This window comes from Electrophorus electricus, chromosome 19, assembly GCF_041902795.1.
Source record: "Electrophorus electricus isolate QZ-2024a chromosome 19, ASM4190279v1, whole genome shotgun sequence".
Lineage (NCBI taxonomy): Eukaryota > Metazoa > Chordata > Actinopteri > Gymnotiformes > Gymnotidae > Electrophorus > Electrophorus electricus.
This window is the reverse complement of record NC_137515.1, coordinates 16,313,493-16,336,022: the sequence shown is the minus strand read 5'-3', so window position 1 is coordinate 16,336,022 and position 22,530 is coordinate 16,313,493. Positions and strand designations below refer to the sequence as shown.

At 41.5% G+C, this 22,530-nt stretch overlaps 2 protein-coding genes and 1 long non-coding RNA gene across 13 annotated transcripts in view; 2 read left to right on the top strand and 1 right to left on the bottom strand.

The window, feature by feature from the left end:
• The window catches only part of grik1a (glutamate receptor, ionotropic, kainate 1a), a 49,470-nt gene extending 42,421 nt beyond the window's left edge, over positions 1-7,049 (top strand). For 2 of the 7 annotated variants that reach the window (XM_035535450.2, XM_035535445.2), the window contains 3 exons: positions 1,034-1,259; positions 1,404-1,654; positions 3,960-5,431. In XM_035535450.2, the coding sequence (XP_035391343.1) occupies positions 1,034-1,259; positions 1,404-1,654; positions 3,960-4,112 (630 nt within the window). In that variant the 3' untranslated portion in view covers positions 4,113-5,431. Of the gene's footprint in view, positions 1-1,033; positions 1,260-1,403; positions 1,655-1,960; positions 2,131-3,959; positions 5,432-6,936 lie in introns of those variants that run through there. The other 5 variants (XM_035535447.2, XM_035535448.2, XM_035535446.2 and 2 more) reach the window with 5 other exon arrangements.
• Positions 5,959-21,553, bottom strand: bach1b (BTB and CNC homology 1, basic leucine zipper transcription factor 1 b). Of its 4 annotated transcripts, XM_081702351.1 has the most exons (6): positions 21,537-21,553; positions 19,517-19,632; positions 13,338-13,592; positions 11,989-13,155; positions 10,791-10,997; positions 5,959-10,415 (listed from the first exon to the last, which is right to left on the bottom strand). In XM_081702351.1, the coding sequence occupies exons 3-6, from the start codon at positions 13,575-13,577 to the stop codon at positions 9,930-9,932; spliced, it is 2,100 nt and encodes a 699-aa protein (XP_081558477.1). In that variant the 5' UTR covers positions 13,578-13,592; positions 19,517-19,632; positions 21,537-21,553; the 3' UTR covers positions 5,959-9,929. The 4 variants fall into 4 exon arrangements, with proteins under 4 accessions (XP_081558477.1, XP_026872774.2, XP_026872773.2 ...); XM_027016973.3 differs by lacking the exons at positions 19,517-19,632; positions 21,537-21,553 and adding an exon at positions 14,837-15,403 and having other exon boundaries at positions 13,338-13,589; XM_027016972.3 differs by lacking the exons at positions 19,517-19,632; positions 21,537-21,553 and adding an exon at positions 14,837-15,400.
• LOC113581668 (uncharacterized) lies at positions 14,396-19,799 on the top strand. 2 transcript variants are annotated; one of them, XR_003411090.3, is made up of 3 exons: positions 14,396-14,444; positions 18,293-18,407; positions 19,580-19,799. It is a non-coding gene; the product is annotated as an uncharacterized LOC113581668 (long non-coding RNA). The 2 variants fall into 2 exon arrangements; XR_003411088.3 differs by having other exon boundaries at positions 14,399-14,444; positions 18,296-18,407.
• Positions 21,554-22,530: the final 977 nt, after the last annotated feature.

Here is a 22,530-nt window from a genome sequence, read left to right as displayed (position 1 = left end):
TAATATCAGAGTTAAAGCTATATAGATTCAGAATGATCACGATGTGCTTGAGAGCACTATAAATCTTAGACCAGTCCTGTCTGCCCAGAAGGGGCTGCAGTTGCTAACAGTATATTGATGGGTTTTTTGGAAAGCTTATCGATTGCTCACAGTTGCCTCTCAATACAATGCAAACTGAGTGATGGATGCAAACAAAGCCAGTAGGTGTTTTTAGTGCAGTTAATTCATCACCCCACACTCATATGAAACAAGAAAATGTCTCATCAGGCCATGGCTGCATGTCCATTTGTGGCTTTGTTCTGGCATAGATTCATCTCAGTATCTGCACTAATGCCCCTGTGTGCTCCAATCACCCAGAAATCATTGCAGAATTTACTTCCTACAATCCTCCTGTTTTATGTGTCAGTATTACCAATAATCTATTTTAGTAATACCAGTAATCTAACTCTGCAAATCCATTTATGTGTCTAAGCTATACATATATGGGTTATATATGCCCAGCAAGAGCCTGTCTGCCTTGAAAAGGGTTAGGGAGAAAGAGGCCCAGTCACAGAAAGGAAAAAAAGTGAGAGTGAGAGATAGATAGAGAGATGGAAGAGACATGGAGAGGGCAAGAGATCGTACACAGTGACCGGGATGGGTTTTATCCACAAAGATTGCAGCAGATGATTACTACTTCCTGTAGCTGGTGAAACAGGGACTTGTAGACAGCCAATACAAATTGAATCAGCCAAGAGAGATTTAGTACCCAGCTGTTCAATTTTCCCTGGCTGAGCACGCTATACACAAACAGCAAATCTGTGCCAACTTGCCTCATTTTGACTCATTCTGAGAGGTGGCTGAGGCAAAATTATTACACAGCATAGCTGTATGGAACCTGCCCAGCTAGGAGTCCTCAGTAATCTGCTTCTGATGGCTGTGAAAGAGATGGAATCAAGTCTGCAGGTTGAAAAAAAGGGATCAAGGCTCCACATCTGTGAAAGCTCAAGGTTGGCCATGACCTTTCATGTTCCCTCCTTGTGTATGTTGCTAGAAGTCGAAGATCTCCACCTATGAGAAGATGTGGGCATTCATGAGCAGCAGGAAGAACACGGCAATGGTGAAGAACAACCGGGAAGGCATCACGCGTGTCCTCACTACTGACTACGCCCTCCTCATGGAGTCCACAAGCATCGAGTACATCAGCCAGAGAAACTGCAACCTCACACAGGTTGGGGGACTCATAGACTCCAAAGGCTATGGAGTGGGAACCCCCATAGGTAACACTGATCCACTTATACCATTTTTGGAACCAAAACACATTTTCCATGTATATGTAACGCTGCCTGCATCTGCTTCCTATTTTGTGAATGCATCCTGTATCCATGCGAGTCCCCTAGCCTCCATGCTGTCTCTGTCCCCAGGTTCGCCCTACCGGGACAAGGTGACCATCGCCATCCTGCAGCTGCAGGAGGAGGGCAAGCTGCACATGATGAAGGAGAAGTGGTGGAGGGGCAACGGCTGCCCCGAGGAGGACGGCAGGGAGGCGAGTGCGCTGGGCGTGGAGAACATCGGCGGCATCTTCATCGTGCTCGCCGCCGGCCTCGTCCTGTCTGTGTTCGTGGCCGTAGGGGAGTTCGTCTACAAGGCCCGCAAGAACAGCGACATCGAGGAGGTAACGCCAAGCTGGGCGTGTGTCTTACAGGTGTAAGGCAGAACAGGACGAGGCAGGAATTGGTTGGCATTCATTATTTAGTGCAGGTTTTCAGTTCATTCTCATGAATTATGTACGGTTGCTTAGAGTCAAAACTTGGCTTTTTTTTTGGTGTGTGTTTTCGCATTATATTTGTTTTGACCCTCTGTTACACACCTGTCTCATTATATTGCTCCGTGTGCACTTTTTTCACGCGCATGACCACATCTACTCTGCTGATTTGTCATTTCCTTTTTATGTTCCTTGTCTTTCGTGCACATGCCGCAGGCCTTCTGTTTGTTTTATGGCGCTCAGGCACAGCAGCTGCAGCGACGTGACTCCACCTCTTCCGTCAGCACCTCCTTATCCAAAGATTTAGAGCGCGGACGCCTTCTCAGGGACGGCATATTCTCCTCACGTTAAACGCCCTCATGCTCGCCCCACTAGCTTTGGAAGGGGTGCGTGTGACCTCATTAATCACCGCCTTCTTGTTGCCATGCGTACATCACCACTCTGCATAATTCTCAGCTGCAGTGTAGCATACACGTGCCTTCAAAAATTTCTACAGAGTAAACAGTAGGTTTAAGGTCTTATTCTTTGGCTTGTCCCTTGCCAAATAAGAAACGGTGTACTAAATGAAATATTGATTGATTTCTGGCTGTGCTTATAATGCTTCAAATATGGCATGCTTTTTACTCTGGAGCTCTGATGTGTGTGACATGCTTTGTTGGGGACCAAGGCTGTGTTCTTGGCTCGAGTATGATGGTTTGGCAGCAGACTTCTACCCACACCATTTTCATGCTCCAGCCATTTTTAGTCTAAAAGGCCATGATTCTTCACTTGGCCAGATCGCACTGAAGATAATCCAAGGTAGGCCCAGAAAGCTAATTCACGGCCAAAGGAAAGTGATGTGGTCTTAAGAAAGGCTGGTCTGCAACACCTGCAGCCCAGCTGAGGCTCTCCAGCTGTGGCCTTTGTGCCCTAAGCTGTATTAAATAACCTTATCGTGATGGCTTGGCTCACGGAAGGTGCGCTGGCTCTCACAGCCCAAGTGCTGCCACATCTTAGGCTGTCAATCATGGAGAGTAATCCTCCTGTTTTTCTTCTTCTTCCTCTTCTGTTGAACTGGGCCATTGCACAGATGAGCACATGAGCTTTATGAATACCCAGAGACAATAACATAAATCATTTATTGAACAAAATCACAAGTGTACCATTCAGGAAGTTCCAAGCCATTAAACAAAAAAAAGAGGGTGTGGTGTTGAGGATGGTCCAATGGCAAAAGCTGTCCCCTTTGTGTTGCATTTTCAGCGTCTCCTTCTCTCCCATATAGCCTTATGACAGCATGCAAATTAAACATGAAGTCATCTGTTGGAGGTTAAGTACGGAGTTTAAGTACTTTCATCTTATGTTGCTTTTGGGTAAATAATACATGGTAGTTTATATTCACTTGATGCAGAGTACTTGGGTCTATGAAAAAAAGTTCCTGGTTCCAGTTTTAAGAAGGTCATGTCATCAAGCTTCATCAAGCTCCTGTCTTGCCTGAAATGTATTTATCTCTCAGACATCCCAAAGAGCTTCATAAACGCTAATCCAGAAAAAGCACCTGTTTCTCATTGCGTCTTTCTCCCGCAGCTCGGCACTGGCAGTCCTTGTTTGATGTTCCATGGCAGGCAGGTTCTCCAGAGCGTTTTCACCTCATTAGGCCCAAAACACATAAACACATTACAGCTTCCTAACCCATCAGAGTTATTTAGAACAATAAAAAAAACAACAACAACAGGCTTGTTTACATACGCTATGTTTGTATTCCTTTGGCTACCATCTGTTTGAAGTGGGAATTAGAAGGTGGAGGGTGAGAACAATGTGATGGAACTGGTGTAGGTGTTTGAGCAGACGCTGTTGAGTCTGAGATCTGTGGTTCAATCCATTATTCGGGCAAGTGCACCATGCCATGCCAGTAAGAGTCCTTGGGATTGGGCAAGACCTCTAACACAATATCCACCTACGTCGCCAATGTGATTAAAATTGCAAGTCGATCTGAAAAAGAATGTCTACCAGATATAAACATCTTATAAAAGGATTGATATATCACTGCAACTGCTAATCCAGTGTGCACAAATGGTTTGAGAAATCAACAAAACTACAGTAGAGCATCTACTTCACACCTACCATGCTCCTGGTTAGTATACCCCAATGCTGGTTGTTGGTGAAGGGTTTTGAGGCAGGAGCAGGACTGCTCTTTTGGGATGAAAGCTCACTGTTGGCTTTGTCTTCTTTTTGCCAGTGCGTCTCATTCAGTGAGGTGATGGAGGAGCTGGGCGTATCCTTCAGGTGCCACAAGGGCGTGAAGAAGAGAGGAAGGGCCCAAGGCCGAGCAGCACTTACTGGAGTCTTATGCAGCTCCAAGCGCATCCTGAGGAAAGAAACCGTGGCCTAGAGAGACCTTTTAATATCCAGAGGTATTTCTGACTTAAAATGATTCATTAAGAAGTTCTCACTATTCATTCTTCAAGGATATTTTTTCTTCAATTAACAGGATATGGCATTTCAACAGGAAGCAGTGTGCATTGATTATACTTTGTGGTAGTGACACACATGTTGAAATAGTGTGTTGTGAATGGCATTACAGAGTGAAAATGGAAAGGAATCATATCTGGGAATATATCAGTTGCCTCACTGAAGCATTCCATTGTATGTGGTACAGTGGCATTTCTTGTGCTGTCCTCAATTTTCAAAATAAAAAGGTTTTACATATTTTAAATAGTTTCTGTCAGTCTATATGCACTTATGTAATATGTAATGTTACCGTGTCATACAGCTGTTGATGGTAATGGTAATTGTTTGCAAATTTCTATTGAAGACTATTGAAGAGATTTGGGCTATTCTTACTGCCTCAAAGGGTATTTAAGGACAGACAATTCCACACTTTCATTCTGACTCTGACAATTCAAACCATCCTTTCTACTGTTCACAAAGCATGTGCTGCCAGGTCCTGATCACATTAATGCTTTTCAGAAAGCTCAGGTGCTATCAAAAAAAAGGTCAGTGATCAAAAATGCCCTCACATTTTACCTGCCCTAGTAAATGCAATCTGAAATTGTAGCATGTTGATAAAATAACAAAAATGGTCCAGTTCTTGTTGCTTTAGTCCAAGTCAGTCAGCTTTTGCCCTAACACTAAATTATGCATCTATACTTGCAAGAATAGGAATAATTATTCTTATATAAGCGAGGTTAAAAAGACTTGCACATGTCCTTTAATCCATTAGGGAAAAGCAGCTTGCGCATATGGAAGATCTTTAGGGAACTTTAAGCATGAAGGGTTTTTAATGAGTCATTTATGGGTGTGTGTGTGTGTGTGTGTGTGTGTGTGTGTGTGTGTGTGTGTGTGTGTGTGTGTGTGTGTGTGTGTGTGTGTGTGTGTGTGTGTGTGTGTGTGTGTGTGTGTGTGTGTGTGTGTCTGCGTGTGTGTGCACGTGCACGCACATATGCATAAGTTCTTCGGCGGCTTCCGACACCTGCTATAGAAAACTTAGAACCTCAGGGAGTCTGAGAAAGCCATTTAACCATAAGCATATAAAAAGGCTTAGGGCTGTTCATAACCAGCATTCTGGTTCAAAGCCCTCGGATTTAAGTGAATGCAGATAGAGAAAAGTCTTCGTAGAGTCTACTCTGAAAACAAGCACAATTATTACATGTATTTAAATGTGTTTCTCGCTCTGTGGCAGATAACTGATGTATCTGAAGCATCGCTTCAGAAGAATGAACAACGGAAATAAAATATGAAGTGACCCCCAAACTCTAAGGCAGCAGTTACCTCCTTTCCTCTAATCACTTTGTTAACAACCTTGTCAATGGATATTCTCTGATAACATATATGATAAGCATTGATAAGCAGCTGATATATGTCCAAAGATTACAATTAACTTAATAATTTTCAAATTAACGATATTTCCCTGCTTTGACTATTTTGAAGTAAGCACTCAAGAAAAGAATATATTTTTATATACTTAAAGGAAGCAATTCTTAAAGGAAGGAATAACTTAAAGGAAGCAATTCTGATTCTGTGCAAAAAATGTATGCTGTACCCCAGCATACACTGACATGAATATCAGCTAGAGTTGGACTAAAAGCGCTCAGTTACTGTGATAAAAAAAGAATGTCCATCAGTAAGTCATGTGGCTTCCCACAGTCAGTCCAGCCAAGTCATTTACAGAATAGATGATGAGGCTCTCAGACCACCAGAGTGTCTGAACATCTAGAATAAGAGTTAAGTGTGGGAGATGTGTGTGTGTGTGTGTGTGTGTGTGTGTGTGTGTGTGTGTGTGTGTGTGTGTGTGTGTGTGTGTGTGTGTGTGTGCCCGCACATGTGCGTGTGTGTGCATATTGGTGCGGTGAGGAATAAAATGACAAGTAAAGATATCAGCTTTTAACATCTGTCCCAGGACTTCAAATGTTGAGAGGTTCATTTTGTATTTGGTACGGCTCAATACGAGACCCCTGTCACCGTGACACTAGCTTGGTGCTAGTTGCCTCTTTTCTGGAGAAAATGATTCCCATGATTAGTCATTCCAGAATTACCAGAAAACTAAAGGAGCTGCAAGGAAAAAGGTCAAAGATATATTACTTCATAGGATTTCAGTTTTGTGGTTAAAACAATATGAATTATGTAACTCCTGGACTGAAATGTTAATTAGGGGTTAAAAGGGCTGTGCAATGTTATTAACATACGTTTCAGCTTCTGTTCCTCAGGCAGAATTCTGTTATTGACATTAATGACCTTGTTGGTCTGTTTACTCATCTGTTCAGTAAATGATAAATTTAGGCTACTTCAGGTTTAATGACGTCCATCACACCTGCACACAACAAAGGCATATGGCTGCCGGCAAATAGCTGAGTGGGGCTGAGAGAGGGAGTATGTGTGGGCTCTGTTTCTATCACTCTCAGAAGACTCGCAGTGCACACTAATCTTTCGGGAGGTCATGCACATAAAACCAAGCACACCATTAGTACTAATGACTTCTTGTGTCGAACAGCAGCTGCCTCTATGAGCGAGCACAGCTCGCGCTCACCGTTGACTAGCAGCGGAAATGGTGATCTGGATAATGCGGATCACCACGGAGAGTCCCTTATTCAGATGTCTTTATTTCTCTAAAGTCTAAATTGAATTGGAATGTAATCATCCTGATCTAAAACTGCTGTAATGCTCTAAATTTGTCCAAATTTTTACTTGTTTAATTAAACTTTGCTTCCCTGTTGTAGGTTCTTGAAAGATATGAGACTGACTGGTGGATGGTCTACTGACCTCCCGTGTGATTGTAAGTGGAGTCGGCTTAAACAATAAAGTTTTCTGGCCAAGGTCAGTCCAGACAGGAGGATCACGATGAGGACAGATGGCCCTTAAACAGAGACCTTGAGAGATGAAGCCACTACCAACATTGGGCTAATTACAGAAGTTAACTGTTGATTCTAGATGTTTTTTAACATTCCTGTTTTACAAAATAAATACAAAAATACATCATTTATATCCACAGGCAGAGATATTGTGATTACTTGCTTCTCTGAACCCATCCAATTTTTTTGGCATGATTTTATTAAATAAAGCACACATGTGCTGATGGAGGAAACAGAAGTCCATAACAGCCAGGCATGAATCAAATGGGAATTTAAGGAGGCTTTTCATTCATCCCAGCATGTTTGGTGCACTTAAACTCTTTTTGGCATTTTGATTAATTCCAGGATTGCATTTAGACCTGAAATGCTGTTTGCCCCCGACTGCATGGACTTTAATCTCACAGCCTCATAACTCTTGATCAAAAACCTCCAGGTTTACGCTTTTTTTCAATCTTGAATGAATGACAACATGGATTATGCGTCTCTGTCCTTCTGTTTCTTGTCAGCTGAGCTCACCTAAATGACTCTTCTAGAACAATCTGCCACAATGCAAGGAATCCAATTCTGGGTCTGGTGTGCTGTCATTTCAACCAGACCTCAAATGTCAACATGGACAACAGCAATTCTGTTGAATTTGCCCCACATTACAGTTCAACCAGGGAGGATATTTAGGCTTGTTACCTCACACTTTGATAAAAGTTGTCTTCTACTTTGTGCTTGGTGGCTTGTGCCTGTATCCCTGGCTTAAAAATACAGTAGAGTTTCATATTTTGTCACATTCCTCATATGAGAGAGAGACAATTCTCTGCACTTTCTTTTAGCTGTCTTACACCTGAATATATCTCATATATCAAGATGCAGGGAAAGAAGATGAAGCTGCTCACAGAAATAGCTTCACATGGCTGACATGATATTTAGTTTTATATTGGAAATCCTCCATCTTCAGTTCAATTTAAAGAAGCTTTAGGCATTCTCCATCAGAGGCGATATACAGGGACAAAACTGACAGAGACCTATTTAACTAATTATGGCATGGTTGCATGTATTCCTATGAGTACTACACCATTGTTAATTCAGCTTGATTTAAGAGGTTCTGTTATTCTAAACCCAATAAATATACTACAGGTAAAATTATTAGACTTAACCTTACAGGTTTAAATGTTCTTCTCTTAACATAAAAATTTTATGGGTTCCCTGAGGTTAAAGAGTTCTCTTTTTCTAAGACTGAATGTTCTAAGTGTATTTGAAAACCAGCAAAATTACATTGCAAATATAAAGAGAAAGGAGAATGATTTTATGTAGTGACTGAGACTCTGATTAGATCTGCCAACTTCTGGAATCATTTAGTCACATCCTTAATGACCTCAATAAACTTAAATCTGTGTTTACTTTCTAGTTAGATTAATCTTGCACATAATGTTCATATTCGAAGTGTGTCATATGACTACTGCTCCAAAGTCCATTAAATTACTAATTTAGTTTTATTTTACTTCACTTGAATACCATAGCAGACTACAATTCTGTGATATCAGGCTATCAATCAAGTGTGCTTATTAGAATATTAGGACCACACCCAGACTACTCACAGCAGACTAAGCCAATTTAATTCATTTTCAGTAGTGTTTTATATTATTTCTTTTTTTTTTTATCATTGAAACTTTGCTGAATGTTTAATATAACCCTCTAATTTAGTATAATGCAAACATTTTTAATACTTTAGAATGGGTCTGGAAGCAAGAGTTACTAAGACTTGGTATTCACCTCTGGTGGTCCAGTGAATAGCATCCAAGGACTGTAATGCCACCTGCTGGTGCAACGCTGTTATATTAACCTAATTTTGATGCAGCCCACACTGATAATAACAACCTGAACCTGAACAGGCTTTATGTTCTGGGTCTTAGATGGTGGTCTACTGTGCATTGCGAATGGAACTTTGAAGGGCATGTATTAACTAAACGCTATATACCACAAAAGAGATAAATCCATGGGTACTGTGAATTCGCAATATCAAACAATTTATTTATTTTGCCTCTATGCCTTGAAAGACAGCTGCACTAATTTGGGCCCATTCACATCAATAGCAGTGAGGCAACAGGGTAACCAAACCATTACGTATGAAATTAATCAAAAAAGTAAAAATATGGTGCATGTTTCACCCTGTAACAACCAGTTAAGATCAATTTGGTCTAGGTTTGGGGAAGTTTGGTTCATTGTGTTGCTGCCATGAAGCGATCAGTGTGGTCCCAGCTTACCTAAACTATACAGGCAGGATGTTGAATGCTCTACCTTAGAAATGAATACCACTGTACCAGTTTCCATTCCATATTACTGGAATGTCTTAGTTTCGCTTGTCCCTCTGCCATTCCATACTGTTGCTTATATTCCTGTACCTGCCACATTAGATCTCCTGAGAATGGGTCTTTACCAGGCGCTTTGGGGAGGATACAGACAAGGCTTAAATGATAATGGGGACATGACGGAGGACAAATGCTAATAAAAAAAATAAAAAAATGAATCTGACATTCGAACAAACCCAGGGGAATCTGATCAGGAGAAACCTGCTTTAAGACTGTAAAAAGTATCCTTCGGGTCACTGAGTCATTTGTATAACTCTGAGAACACTGAACTAACTTCTGGATGAGTGAAAAGGTCTAGGATCATACAGACACTCATAAATGAATCGCTATACAACCACAGAGACACAAAACAGAGGTGGTTTCAATTATGATACACTGATTGTACTACTGACAATAAAAAATCTGCATCATACAGTAAGCAAAGAAATTTAATAAGGACATTTCAATTGCCCTCATTAAATCAAAAACTTTGTTTGAAAAGAAAATATAAAACGACGAAGCACCTTAGTATTTTTCTGTTTCGAGTTTGCTTATTTGGTCTGGACAGATTTCTCTGATGGACGCCACCTCACATGGCTCTGTGTGTAGAGGGTCAGTAGGTCGGGGGTCAGGCAAGGCCATTAGAGGCGCTGGAGTAGTGAGACTCTGCAATGCGGCTCTGGCCCTGCCAGCAGGGGGCTCCAGTGCTGAGCTGGTGGACGGCCCAGGCTCACACCTATTGGCGGCAGCAGCGAGGCCTGCAGCACATCCCACAGCCCTGGCCTGGAGTTCGGCCTCAGGACAGTGGTGGAAGCATGCTTCGGCAGACAGGTGGGCAGAGAGCGGACAGTTCCCCACGGAGGTGTACTTGGCGAGTACTTGAACCTGCTCTGGCTGGAGCCTGGCCTCAGCACACAGCCTGTCGTACAGACCTGTGTAGCTATGCCATGTCTTCAGCTTCAGCTGGTCCAGCTGCTGCTTCTCATTGGTCAGCTTCTCCTTTTCACTCCGCTGCAGAACACATGCACACACACGTGCACCCAGTTAAGTGCTTAGATTTGGAGTTAGAATTAAAATAATATTACAATTCAAACTAAGGTTTTAAGGACTTTACAGCATGTTACATGTAAGACATGCTTGAGATTGCAGATACAGAAGATTAGTGATTAACTTTGACTCCCCAACAATATATGCGTATTGACATACTACTCTCAGACAAGTCAAGGATACACAAGGCAACATAAAAACGCCGGCCCTTCCGCCCCATGATGAGCAAACCATGAGGAATCGCACTTCCATTCAGCACATGGGCAGAGAGAAGCGTGTAGCAGAGAGCGCCTACCGTCCTCTTAATCTCGTACTTCAGCGCGGGCAGAGAGCACTCACCAGCCTCTCGATCTCACACTGCAGGTTGTAGATGCAGTCCAGCTTCCTCTTGCGACAGCGGCGGGCGGCGATGCGGTTCTTGCTGCGCCGCCGCACGTCGTGCACAAATTCGAGCTGCTCACGCGTCAGGCAGTGCACCTTCAGCATCTGCTGGAAATCGTTGCGGCTGAGGGATGCGATTTGTTCCACGGAGAATGGCAGCTGCATCTACAGGAGAGGAGCGTGACTGCACCAGCTTGTCGCATAAAAGGATGCGGACGCGTTTTCCTTTACATGGCCACCTAAAGCGTCCAGCGTGTGTACAGATCTTACCTGAGGCTAGTTAATGATAAGTGCAGAAAGCGCTGTAAAAATTGTTCTAAATGAACCTGGAAATATGAATAGTTGAATAGTAGTTCTGCATGAAGAAATTTTCTGTCTGCAGATACCTCTGAGTCTTCCTATTTCTTATAAACAGAGATAGACCTAATTCATAAACAATTATGCTTTTCTCTTCTCAGAAGGGGTTAGAAAATTACTACTTTAATTCATAAACCATCAACAAGCTTAAGAGAGAGGCAAAGGGGAGGAGGAAAACCTCTAACCTGGCCCTCATCCATTGTGAGTGCTGTAAGTTTGTTTACATCGATGGGTGGGTAATACTGAAACTGGTTTATAATTAGTGTGGCACTGCATCTGTCAGATATGAAGCTGTTATTCACAGAACACAAGGACTCTTGGTCTTTGCCAGAAGACTGTTTAAGGATCACTAATTACACAACATAAGCACACTGCCAGCAGTTTTATGGCCCTCAACAAAATGCCAAACTCCAAATAGGGTTACTTTTTTTTAGTCGGCAGTTAGGTTTCCAAAGTCAGGCGTGTGAATAAACAAGGACAAATAACACGAAGAGTTAACCTTGACACTTTTTCAACCTTAAATTCAAATAATTATTTAAATTATTTTAATCTAATTTTTAAGATTATTTAAATGATTTAAATGTCCATTTTTAATTATTTCACTATATATAAGCACTGGCTTCATTTAAAATTTAAGTTATACAAATAAAAATTATGCAATATGTGAAATAATATAGATCATCCATACTTTCTTCAGGTAAGTATATACAGGTATAAGGATTAGTCAGATTAATCGAATAGCCTGTCAGTTTGTTATTTTTAGAGGCATGGTCAGTCAAACTGACCAAAGGCTGCTCACCTCACTCGCTCGCATGCTAGTGTAGGACTCGCTGTCGCCCTCCGTGTCGAAGCTGTCCGAATCCTCGCCCGACTGCATGGAGGAGGCATAGGGGCTCTCAGCCGAGTGCACCGGCCTGTCGTTACCCTCCTCCCGAGCACTCACTGCAGCCATGTCCCTGAGGAAGGGGCACTCTGTAGTCCTGGGCCCCGACTCTGACTGCCTCAGACACTGCTGCTCCAGGCCTCTCTCCAGTACATCTGGTGCTGATGTCACTGTGCTGAGGTTGCATACTTTGTGCCACAAGGTGAGCTGGTTGGCCACCTCGATCTCCTCACAGGTCCTTGGCTCTGGCCCGGGGGCACCACTCAGGCTCGGGCAGTTGGTCCCCACGATGCAGTCTGAGGCTCTGGACTCCTTATCCAGGATTCTTGCAGCAGGACCCTCTACCACTTCCTGCAAGGATGGAGCCAGTGGTAGGGACTGCTTGGTGAGCAGGCAGCAAGGGGAAGGCAGCGCTTCCTCGACTTGTGGAGAGGTCTCATCTGACGGCAGGACCGCGCTGGAGCAAGGCAGGCACCGGAGGGGGCAGGAACCGTCGGTGATCTCAGCTTCCGACCCATTGGCATCTACGTTGGACTGGCTCCTTCCGCATGCCAAAAGGAACTTGCGGTACTTCGGACACAACAGGGAGTAGTCCGATGCCACCTCTGCCTCCGTCTCAAAGCCACATGGACTGCAGCCTCTCGCAGTGGTCCTGTCCGGTTTATAAGGGCAATGTGGCTCCATCTCCTCACACTCAGCAGGGAAGGGTGGAGGCCCTGAAGGTGCTTCTCTGGCGTTGACACCATCGTTGACATTGTCATTAATGCCATAGTCGACACCGTCTTTGACGCCATCGTTGACAGTGGTGTGGACACCATCATCGACACCATCGTCGTTTGAGCTTGACTTGGCTTTGGTTGATCTCCAGCATTTAGTCTTACAGCACTGCTTTCTAGGGCCTTTTGAGGAGTTTCTGTTACTGTCAAAAAACTTGGGCAGGATGAAGTCGAAGCATGCCTTGTCCAGGTTCTTAAAGCCCAGAACGTTCGCACAGTTGCGGATCTCCAGCACATTTTCTTTGGTAAAGAGCAGTTTTGAGGTGTATGCAAACTGCAACAAGGGCTCGAATCCTTCTGCGCTAACCTTGGAAAGACAAGACCACTTTCAGTTACTAACACGATTAGCACACCAATAGATCGCAGTACTTACTTCTAGGGCAAACTTTATCTTTGCACAGAGCACACCCAGATATGTCATAAAGTTTTGGAGGACAGACATAGTATGTGATCTTGACCTCTTGAATTGGCCACTGCATATATATTCACCTCATCTGGCAGGGCGATAACAAGACCCTGGTTGGCATGATTGGTCATGCGGGCACCAAAGTAATCACTGCAGGAGACCAGAACCGAGCGGTGTGCCCGGAACCTCCGGTTCTCCACCACCACCGTCAGGTCACACAGGAGGTCTTTCTGTCTCTGCTCATCCAGACAGCGCAGCACGTGGGAACTGTGCACGGATGACTGGAAGGTGAACACAGATGTCCTGTGGCTCTCCTGTGACATTCTGGATTACATCTGCTTCATAATGAAAGAGGAAACTCAGCACATTACAAAAGCTCACAGCGTTGGGACAAACCAAAGACAATATATCTTATTGTACTGTAAATTCTGTCAGTTGGATAATGAAGTATAACTTCATTATCCAACTGACAGAATTTACAATGTGTTACATAGATAAAGAGACTTTGGCACATACTGAGTCATGACTTACTACTGAGTTATATACAAAATACAAATTCAGCATCTACTCCAATACAAAAGTAGGGAAATAAAGAAAAATGTTTATAACCACTTTGTAAATGTGTGATGTAATCATCTTCAACCAAACTCGCTTTGTTTTTAGTGACTTTTTATGACTATTATTAAATAATAATTTTTAAAATAATAAAACAAAGTTCTAAATCATTGTGTGATGCAGCATGTTCAAAAGGACACTGCCAAAAACTGTTCGTTCCTCTGGGCCTTCTGTCTAGGCAAGAAAGCCAAAAAGCACGATGCGAGCACATTTCTGAAGGACTGTCTATAAAGATCGTAAACGTATGCGCCAACACCTAAATGTTTCAACTACACTCGGACTGCAGTTAAGTCACAAATGGCGCGAAACACCACGGTCTAAGGAAACGTTTGCTTCTAATATTAAATAGATGTCAGAGTGCGTTAAACTGTTCAAGCATAATTGTTTTAAGTGCTTGCTCATGACAGCACTTTATCTCAGGCGTGCAAAGAACTCAGCGGGGCTGTGGCGCAAGCGCGCGTACTGCTGACTCACGAGGTATTGCTGATAAAGGATGAGCAAGCGTTTTCTTGCCTTTTCCTTTATCCTCCGTTCCTGCGAGCTGCTCTTTCACCGAAGTTCCACGACACTGCACAGTACGTCGCTGGGGGACTAACCTATTTCTCTTTTGTTAAGCAGACGCACTAACCAACTTCCCTAAAATGCATTAAGTTAAAATAAGACGTATTGGGCGCAAAACAAAATTCCGTAACGAAACCTTACTACACATAGCTAATGTTTTAAAATGTCGGAAAAGGTATACATTTGGAAGACAATGCAAGATCGTGTTGTAGATTACTAATGAAGGTAATTTTTCGGTAAATATGAGATTTAATACATTTAACAATCTAGGCGTGGGTAGACAACAATCTTTCATAACTTTGATAGCATGTTAGACAGAACATTTCCATGTTATTAATTCTCTTCGTGCGTAGACGTCTGCGTTCACCTGCGTAAATATGAATTACAGACAAATGTTAATACTTACCTATCATATCACTTGAGTAAAACCAAACGCCAAGCGTTATGTTTATTACAATGTAGCTACACGTAGCCTTTAAAGCGCAGAATAATATCAGAACAAGGAGGTGCTTGTGTTTCCATCACGTGACCCGAGCCAGAACTGTTATTGTCCAGCCCACTTAAACACGGTCACTGCTCTAATAGTTCAGTCGCTCTGCCAGTCACAATAACCGATATTTCCGGTTTGTCTGCTTTGCTGTTGTTTAAATTCACTGGAATTTTTGTGTCAGTACGAACGTAACACTTGTGCCCATACCTTGTTTTTATAACAAAACATGTCTGTTGCATATCTGTTTGCTCGCCAATGTCTGTGGGTCTGTGGAATCTCTGATACTGGTTTGGTGTAGTGCTCACACTGGGTCAAATCATTTGAACTTTTTACTTTTTTGTCACACAAACTAAAACAAATAGACCTTATAGTTTTTCCTGAATTCTGAATTTTTCTAAATTCTAAAATCGATGTTTTTAGATTTTTTTGATTATACATTGCTTATTTATAAATCAAGCTACCATTACATTTAAAATATGTACAAACTTACTTGTAAAATCTACAGCTGTGTGATTTTTGCCTATATTTGGTGTCAGGAACATCCCTCTTCAGTATCCAGCAACAGTGCCAATATAGAGCGAGTCCACTTTCATTGCTACCTCTTTACTATACATAATGATATGCAAGTATACTGGAACAAAATATATGAAGGAACTCTGAAAACATATTTGGAATTATTGTGTAAAAATACAAAAAGAATCAGGTACTTTTTGCATGGGACAAAATGTTAACCAGTGTTACTGGTATGCATATCTAAAACCACAATCCACACTCATCTGTGAAGTGTCTGCTACAATTCAACACACACATTTCAGATTGATGTGCCAGAAATAATATGACCAGGGTCCCACAGGCTGCAAAATGGTATAGATGGAGTTGTGGATAAGAAACATGTCCTTGAGCAGGTAGATTTCACCAGAGCAGCCAAGTTAAAAGCCAGGCCATGAGCTACAGAATTGTCTTTGTGCTGCTTTAGTGGCCTACAAAAAGTGAGTGGGATAAGGGAGTATGGAACATTACATTATAAAATGTTTCACAATCCTAAATTGTGTTGATCACATTTTGAAACTTAAGTTCCTTATTACCAACTGAGCACAATGGAGGGTATTAACGTGTTCACACGTTGCCTTAATTTTTAAGGACATATTAAGAAAATCCTACCATAACACAACCATACATTTATCTTTATTCTCCAAAAGGTAGGAACACTGTATAGACACTGCAGTTTAACACTGCCCAATATCAAACTCCAGACATATAATGAGAAAACACAACTTAGAACACATCTTGAGTAAAAAGGAAAATACATCAGTCACACTTTTCAGACACTCTCAGTAAACAAACAAACAAAAAAGATAACATTAGTTAAAGAGAATGACTTGGGTCCACACATGTGAAGACACTGGTCTACACTAAAACCCTCCTAGTCCCCCACCACTGCCAAGGACCCATTTTCAAAAAATGTATTCCAGGAGAATTGCCCCTTGAGCAGTCACACAACTTATAGTAGTCATGGAGGAAGTGTGAATTTTGATTTTAGAGCTCAATTCCTGCTCTGACAAACTTTGTGAATACAGGAACTGAGCGTAATGACCATCACAGGCCAGAATTCTCTAATTGGACTTGTCCAATAAACATCCTGTTCTGCTGGAGGTTCAGAGTGCTTGCTGTAATAGTGCAGGTGTGCATGGAGAGCCGTAAGACCATAAGGTAACACAACATCAACATGCCTCCACTGCAGTCTAAGACTCTTCTCTATATGTGTTTATTGAATTCAATTGTGGCTTTTATAGTGAACTGTCTTGCTTACCATCCCAGTGGAGGTTTTGTGTGTGTGTAGCTTTGCTGCAATTCATAATTGCAGTATAGTACTGTTACAGCAATATGCAATCAGTTACTTTATGTTATATGGTATATTTTTAGTCATTCAGTACAACTGCATATACTGTGTACACAATAGAGAAGCCCTGACTCAGAGTTCAAATGAGGATCAGATTGGACAGCCTCTGGTCTTCAGTGTGGACCTCTTAACCACTGACCCTCATCTGACTAAAAATGCAGCTTACCCAGTCTGTCCTTAGCCATGCCAATTTGTTCACATATGTTATGCAACATCATTCAGCCAAGAATGTCTGTAAAAGGGGTCAATAATGCGTAGAGTTTATATTTTACATGTATACTGAGAATCAAACCATTTGGTTTTCTAATTGGTTCTGTAGCATTCACTAAAGCTTCTGTTCTGCCTGTGTAACTGTACCAAAGCTAAGCTCTATGACAAGGTCATTGTACTATATCTTATCTGAAGTACAAACAAAGACTAAACAAAGGTGACATCTAAAATAAAAATGGAACATTGTTTATAAATGGTGCAGAGGGCAACATATCAATACCAAAAGAATTCCTGGGTCTTTTCAGATGAACCAAAGAAACTGTAAGTGCTAGTGATCCATCTTGTACCCCTATGTTCAGCTGGTGGAACTTCAATACATAGCCTGATACAACTAGCTCAACTGTTTATTATTACCAACATGACATCCTTGGCCTTACGACCCTACTCGCCTTTCTGGAAAAGGTCACGGGTCATGAGGAGCCCTGCCTTTTCTGATTAGCCACGCGCAAAGTGGCAAGCTGTTGAGTGCGTTCCGTGTACACTGTGACAAGGGTTCGGTTCTCTTCTGTCAGCAGGCGAAACTCTTCCTCCAGTCGAGCCATCTCCAGCATCACCCGCTCATCTTCCGCTAGTTCCGCTATCAGTTCCCTCCTGGCATGGGCACGCACATGCGCGCACACATACACACACATACGCGCACACACAGCATGGTGTCCTGTCACCATGAGGGAAGAAATTCTTCTTCTTGTTTTTTTTTTTGTTTTTTTTTTTTTAAATCATCAGCGATTAGCTTCCCAAATGCAGAATAATGCTGCCTTGTAATGCCGCTTGTAGCATATGAATCACTGAGGTATTTGCCAAAACAATTTTCCTCTGCTATGATCATTTTAGCATCATTTTGGAAGAACTAAGCCTAGTTGCCTAATAACAATTAAACCTTAGTTCTTAGTTGTATGTATAATTATATGATCAAAAAGGGGGTATTTGATTAACACCACATATTAATCAGTGGTTTCTTCCAGTTAGGTGTCTTTTGGCATTTGCAGAAGACACCTCACTGGAAACATGATGTTCTGCTTACTTATGTAAACCATAGCAGTGTGGAACCCAATCTGATACAATGATCTCAAGAGTAGAAATGCAGTTTATCATTAATGATGAAAGTCAATGCTAATCATTACCCGTTAAAATATACTAGATGTGTGCTGACTGTAAACACAACTGTCCTGTAGTGTAAATGGTTGTGCTGTCTGCTGTTCCAGCAGCTCCAGCTCATGTAAACAAAGCACTGTGCTGTGATCCCACATGGCACACAGCCAGCATATGAAGCTCCTGTTCCATGGCCTTTGGACCAACTGTTTGAGCAGTACATAAAGGGTGAGTACAATAGACCGGGCTTTCCAGTGAAGTGACTGGTTTATTGTGACGAGTTTAGAACAAGAGTTAATTCTTTTTGAAGGAAACTCTTAATGAGTGAAAGTAAAACAATTCCCTTTCCAGTGTGTGAACGGAGTGTAACTTTGTTTACCAACAAAGCTATGAATATCGGTTATAAATGAGAGGTAATTTAACACCTTGCATGTACATTGAAAGCTCACACGTCTACTTCACGGGATATTCCATAGTAGGCACGTGGGGGAGGGCACTTGGGACTCTCGTATGCTCCATTTTCTCCACACAAAACGAACAGGGGAAAAGGGACTTGGGGAATTCTCACCAATAGCAATGTTAAGTGTGTATGCAAAACAGAGACTTCACTGTAAACTAACCTTCAACACAATCAATCTACCATTCAAGCAAATGGCCAGAAGATACAAGGAATTATTCCCCCATTTACCTAACTAAAATTTCTTTGCCTTATGTTTTGTAAACACAATTCACAAAGTACTATAATGTTAACTTGAAATACTAATACAAATGTACCAAAATGCTGTCTGACCAGTACACACACTAGACACAGCTTTCTAAGTGCACTTTTTTTGAATCATGATGAAAAACACAAGCATTGCATGCCACAATACAGTATGTAAGAGGTTGTCATGATTACACAGGCCTATTTTTAACCAGAAGAGCATGACTTGTAAGGAAATTCCCTTTGCCAGTCAAAGAAGAATGTGTCCTAAGTAAGAGCACCAGACAAAGGTGTCTGTATTGCATTACATCCAAAAATGTCTGAAATTAATTTTAAGTAAAGCCGAATCATGATTTATGTCCTTGTTCTTTTATGCATCCATATCAAGAAATGTATAAAGGTTATGCATTCATTGCTTTATACTGTTATGCATGTGTCGGCATGTGTGAGTGGGTATATGTTTGTGTATGTGTGGAATATGTGTGTGTGTGTGTGTGTGTGTGTGTGTCTGTGTGTGTGTGTCTGTGTGTGTGTGTGTGTGTGTGTGTGTATGTATGTGTGTGTGTCTGCACAAACAAAAGCTCTAGCACTGTGACAGGGTTTTCCCCTGCTTGCTGGCTACTTTCACACTCACTTTCTGTCTTCCAGCAGATCAATTTCTGTTTTAACCTGGTGAAACTCTTTGGCCATTTTGCAGTGGTCTCTGTAGACTTGGACAGACTCCTTCAGGGACTGGCATGGTAACACCGGCTGTGGCAATAAAAGGAAGAGAAGACAGAAAGAACTATACATGAGACTGGGAAAAACGTTCACATCTGCCATGACGCAATTGTGCATTATCCCATCAACCTGGAAATCAATGCATCATGCCATCAACCTGAGGCAGACGTCAAATTAAATTATACTGTATACCTCAACCTAACTGGCACACATCCTGCTCTCTGACTACCTCCCGGTTCTGTATCTGTATCTCCTGGTTTTGTATCTTCTACTTGTTCACACTTGTTTGTATGGTTATCCACAGAACGTGGGCCGAAACCATGTCTAGTAAGTCTGGATTTCCCAATGAAAGGAAAATCCCCTTTCCATAAAATCCATTACTAGTGTGACTGCACACAGAACAACCAATAGCTTACATTTAGGAAGCTGTTGGCGAAATGGTTGGCTTCATCTGAAGCAGAAGTTCTGCTTTCAGAATGACTCAAACTGCTCCGAAATATTGCTTTAATAACAACTTCTGCTTATTCCCATTGTTTAGTCCAATTCCTTATATGCTTCATAAATGTGAGTCACTGCAGATCTTATGACAATGACAATTATGATTATTTTCTGATTATTACTGACCAGTGCAGTAACTGTACAAATATTGCTTTTTTATCTTTCTTTCAGAGAGCCATTGTTCCCCTTGCATTACCACATAACTTCATTAGCAGCATCAATACTGTACATGTACAGCAAAACATAAATAAATCCTAAAGGGATCATCATTCAAATGCTAAGAATAAATAAATTATATACTGTTAAAATTTAGACAACTGAAATGATGAATGATTGGGTTTGTTTTGTTTTGTTAAGAGGGTGTGAGGCATGGTTTGATTTGGGAGTATAGTAGTGTGGCTTTAACGATCTCCCTCTGTCCATCCACTGTCCAATATGAAAACCCATTCATCATTTCAGACCAAGAGAGGCACTTTTTTGAAGTTGCTGTAGACATGATGTTTTTCATATTGTATAGTGGATTAGATATTTCAAAGGAAGTTCTTAGAGAAGGCACTAGTGTGTTTATTAATGTATTAAATATAGCTACTGCTCTTGACTTCCTCCTAAAATTTTGATATTGACCTTTTTAAGATGACTCCCCCTTCCTACAGTGTAAACATATTAACTTCTTAACCTTATTCTACCCCAGTACAGAAACATTTAATGGAAAAAAAGCTGTTTATGTCTTTGTGATCAGTGCATATAATATTTGTCATTATAAATTGAAAAATTGCTATTAGCGCCCAGTGATGTTTGTCTATTTACACCAAATTAACAATAGTCTTGATTATACACTTACATAAAGCTATTGGCCTTTATTAAACAATAATAATAATAATAATAATAAATCATGATTTTTAGCATTTTAAAAGAAAACACAAAACTATTATTAAATGGAAACAATGAGCTACCAGCTGTTTCCAGACACACCAAGATTACACTACTGCCCTCTTGAGTTTGAACTGTGGTATAATATTAGTGTGTTTATCTTTGTAATTCCTTTGAGTCTTTTTCTGATGTACTGGTTTACTAATTTATACGTCACAGAAGGACAATCGCCCAAAAAACTACAGTCATTTTTGCACAACTCGTCCCATGAGACTGCATGCCTGGGACATTTTTATCATTCATTTATTACTCCCTTTCCATTCTGATTTTACTAGCTGGTTTATCCGGGAAGCAGTTATTGCATCCTGTTGCACAAGCCAGCGACTCACAATTGCTATTCCTGGAGTCCAGTTCTATCCTTAGCCCCATGTATTTATCCTTTCTTCTACGTTTCCATGCACCTGTTACTGTATGAGCCCAAATCCATCATCAAACAAACCCATGGCTTCAAAACATGAAAACGTTGCTCGCATCAACATTCCACTGTAGCTACATATCGGTGTTACCTGCAGCCGTTGCTCCAGGTCAGGGAATGATGGGAAATGATCTACTGCATCTTTCAACTCTAAACAAGAAATGAGAGTCAGTTCAGCGTCACTGGTATAATGAGGTGGGGGAGGGGAGGTTCTGCTTGGACATGTTGGCATATTTAATTTCTTAGTACTGAAAGGCTGTGGCTTCATTTGACCCTTCCCCTTGACACAAATGCAGCAGCCTCAGAAAGAGGAGTGAGCCTTAAAACTGTCCATTGTGCATACATAAATCATAGTAATAAGCTGTTGCTAATGGTCAGGTCTGTAACCTTCGCCACCTTCAAAGAACCTCAAGACTGTGTACCACAGCAGAAGGAAGTGTCTACCAAAACCTGTTAGCCTGACCCATATGCACTAAAGCTTGAGAAGACAGATAGGGAATAACAGTCTCCTAGAGCCCTCACAAGAACTTGTCTTTAATGAGAGCTCTGACAGACAAGTTGTATACACTGGCTGTCTCTATGCCAGCTATGTCCCTCTGGAGCTGGTGTACACATGTTGGGAATCCTCTGATGCAATCAGCTAAAAACGGGTGTGGTCATGCATCAGCCTGAGGGCCAATTATAAGTGAGACATACATGAACAGAATTTGCCCATATGGGACTTCATCCTGATATAAACCGTCAACTTGATAAAGGAGAGATGATGTAATTCCCAAAGCAGCAGGTCCTTTTGCTCTTCTTGTAGTCAGTGTACTGTAATGTTAATTAGAGACAAACATTAAAGAAAAAAGTTAAGACTTGGGAAAAAAAAGTGCAAACTCTTGAGCATGTGTGCAGGTGAGTGAGAAACAGAAACAGAAAGACAAGGTGAAATATTAGTACATTGTCTTTAAATACAAAACTAGGTAAAACCACCAGGAAGAAGACATTCACTCAGTGTGACTAATGAACACCAATGAGAACTCACTTGACCTGATTGGCTAATTGCACCTCAGCGACTGGGTAGTCGAATGCATTTGTGGGCT

Excerpts from the sequence above, each read along its gene's own strand:
- bach1b (XM_081702351.1), bottom strand. The coding sequence starts at position 13,577 with ATGTCACAGGAGAGCCACAGGACATCTGTGTTCACCTTCCAGTCATCC. Across the intron at positions 10,998-11,988 it reads CTAGCATGCGAGCGAGTGAG|ATGCAGCTGCCATTCTCCGT; the intron begins GTGAGCAGCCTT and ends CCTCTCCTGTAG. Across the intron at positions 10,416-10,790 it reads AGTGTGAGATCGAGAGGCTG|CGGAGTGAAAAGGAGAAGCT; the intron begins GTGAGTGCTCTC and ends TGTGTTCTGCAG.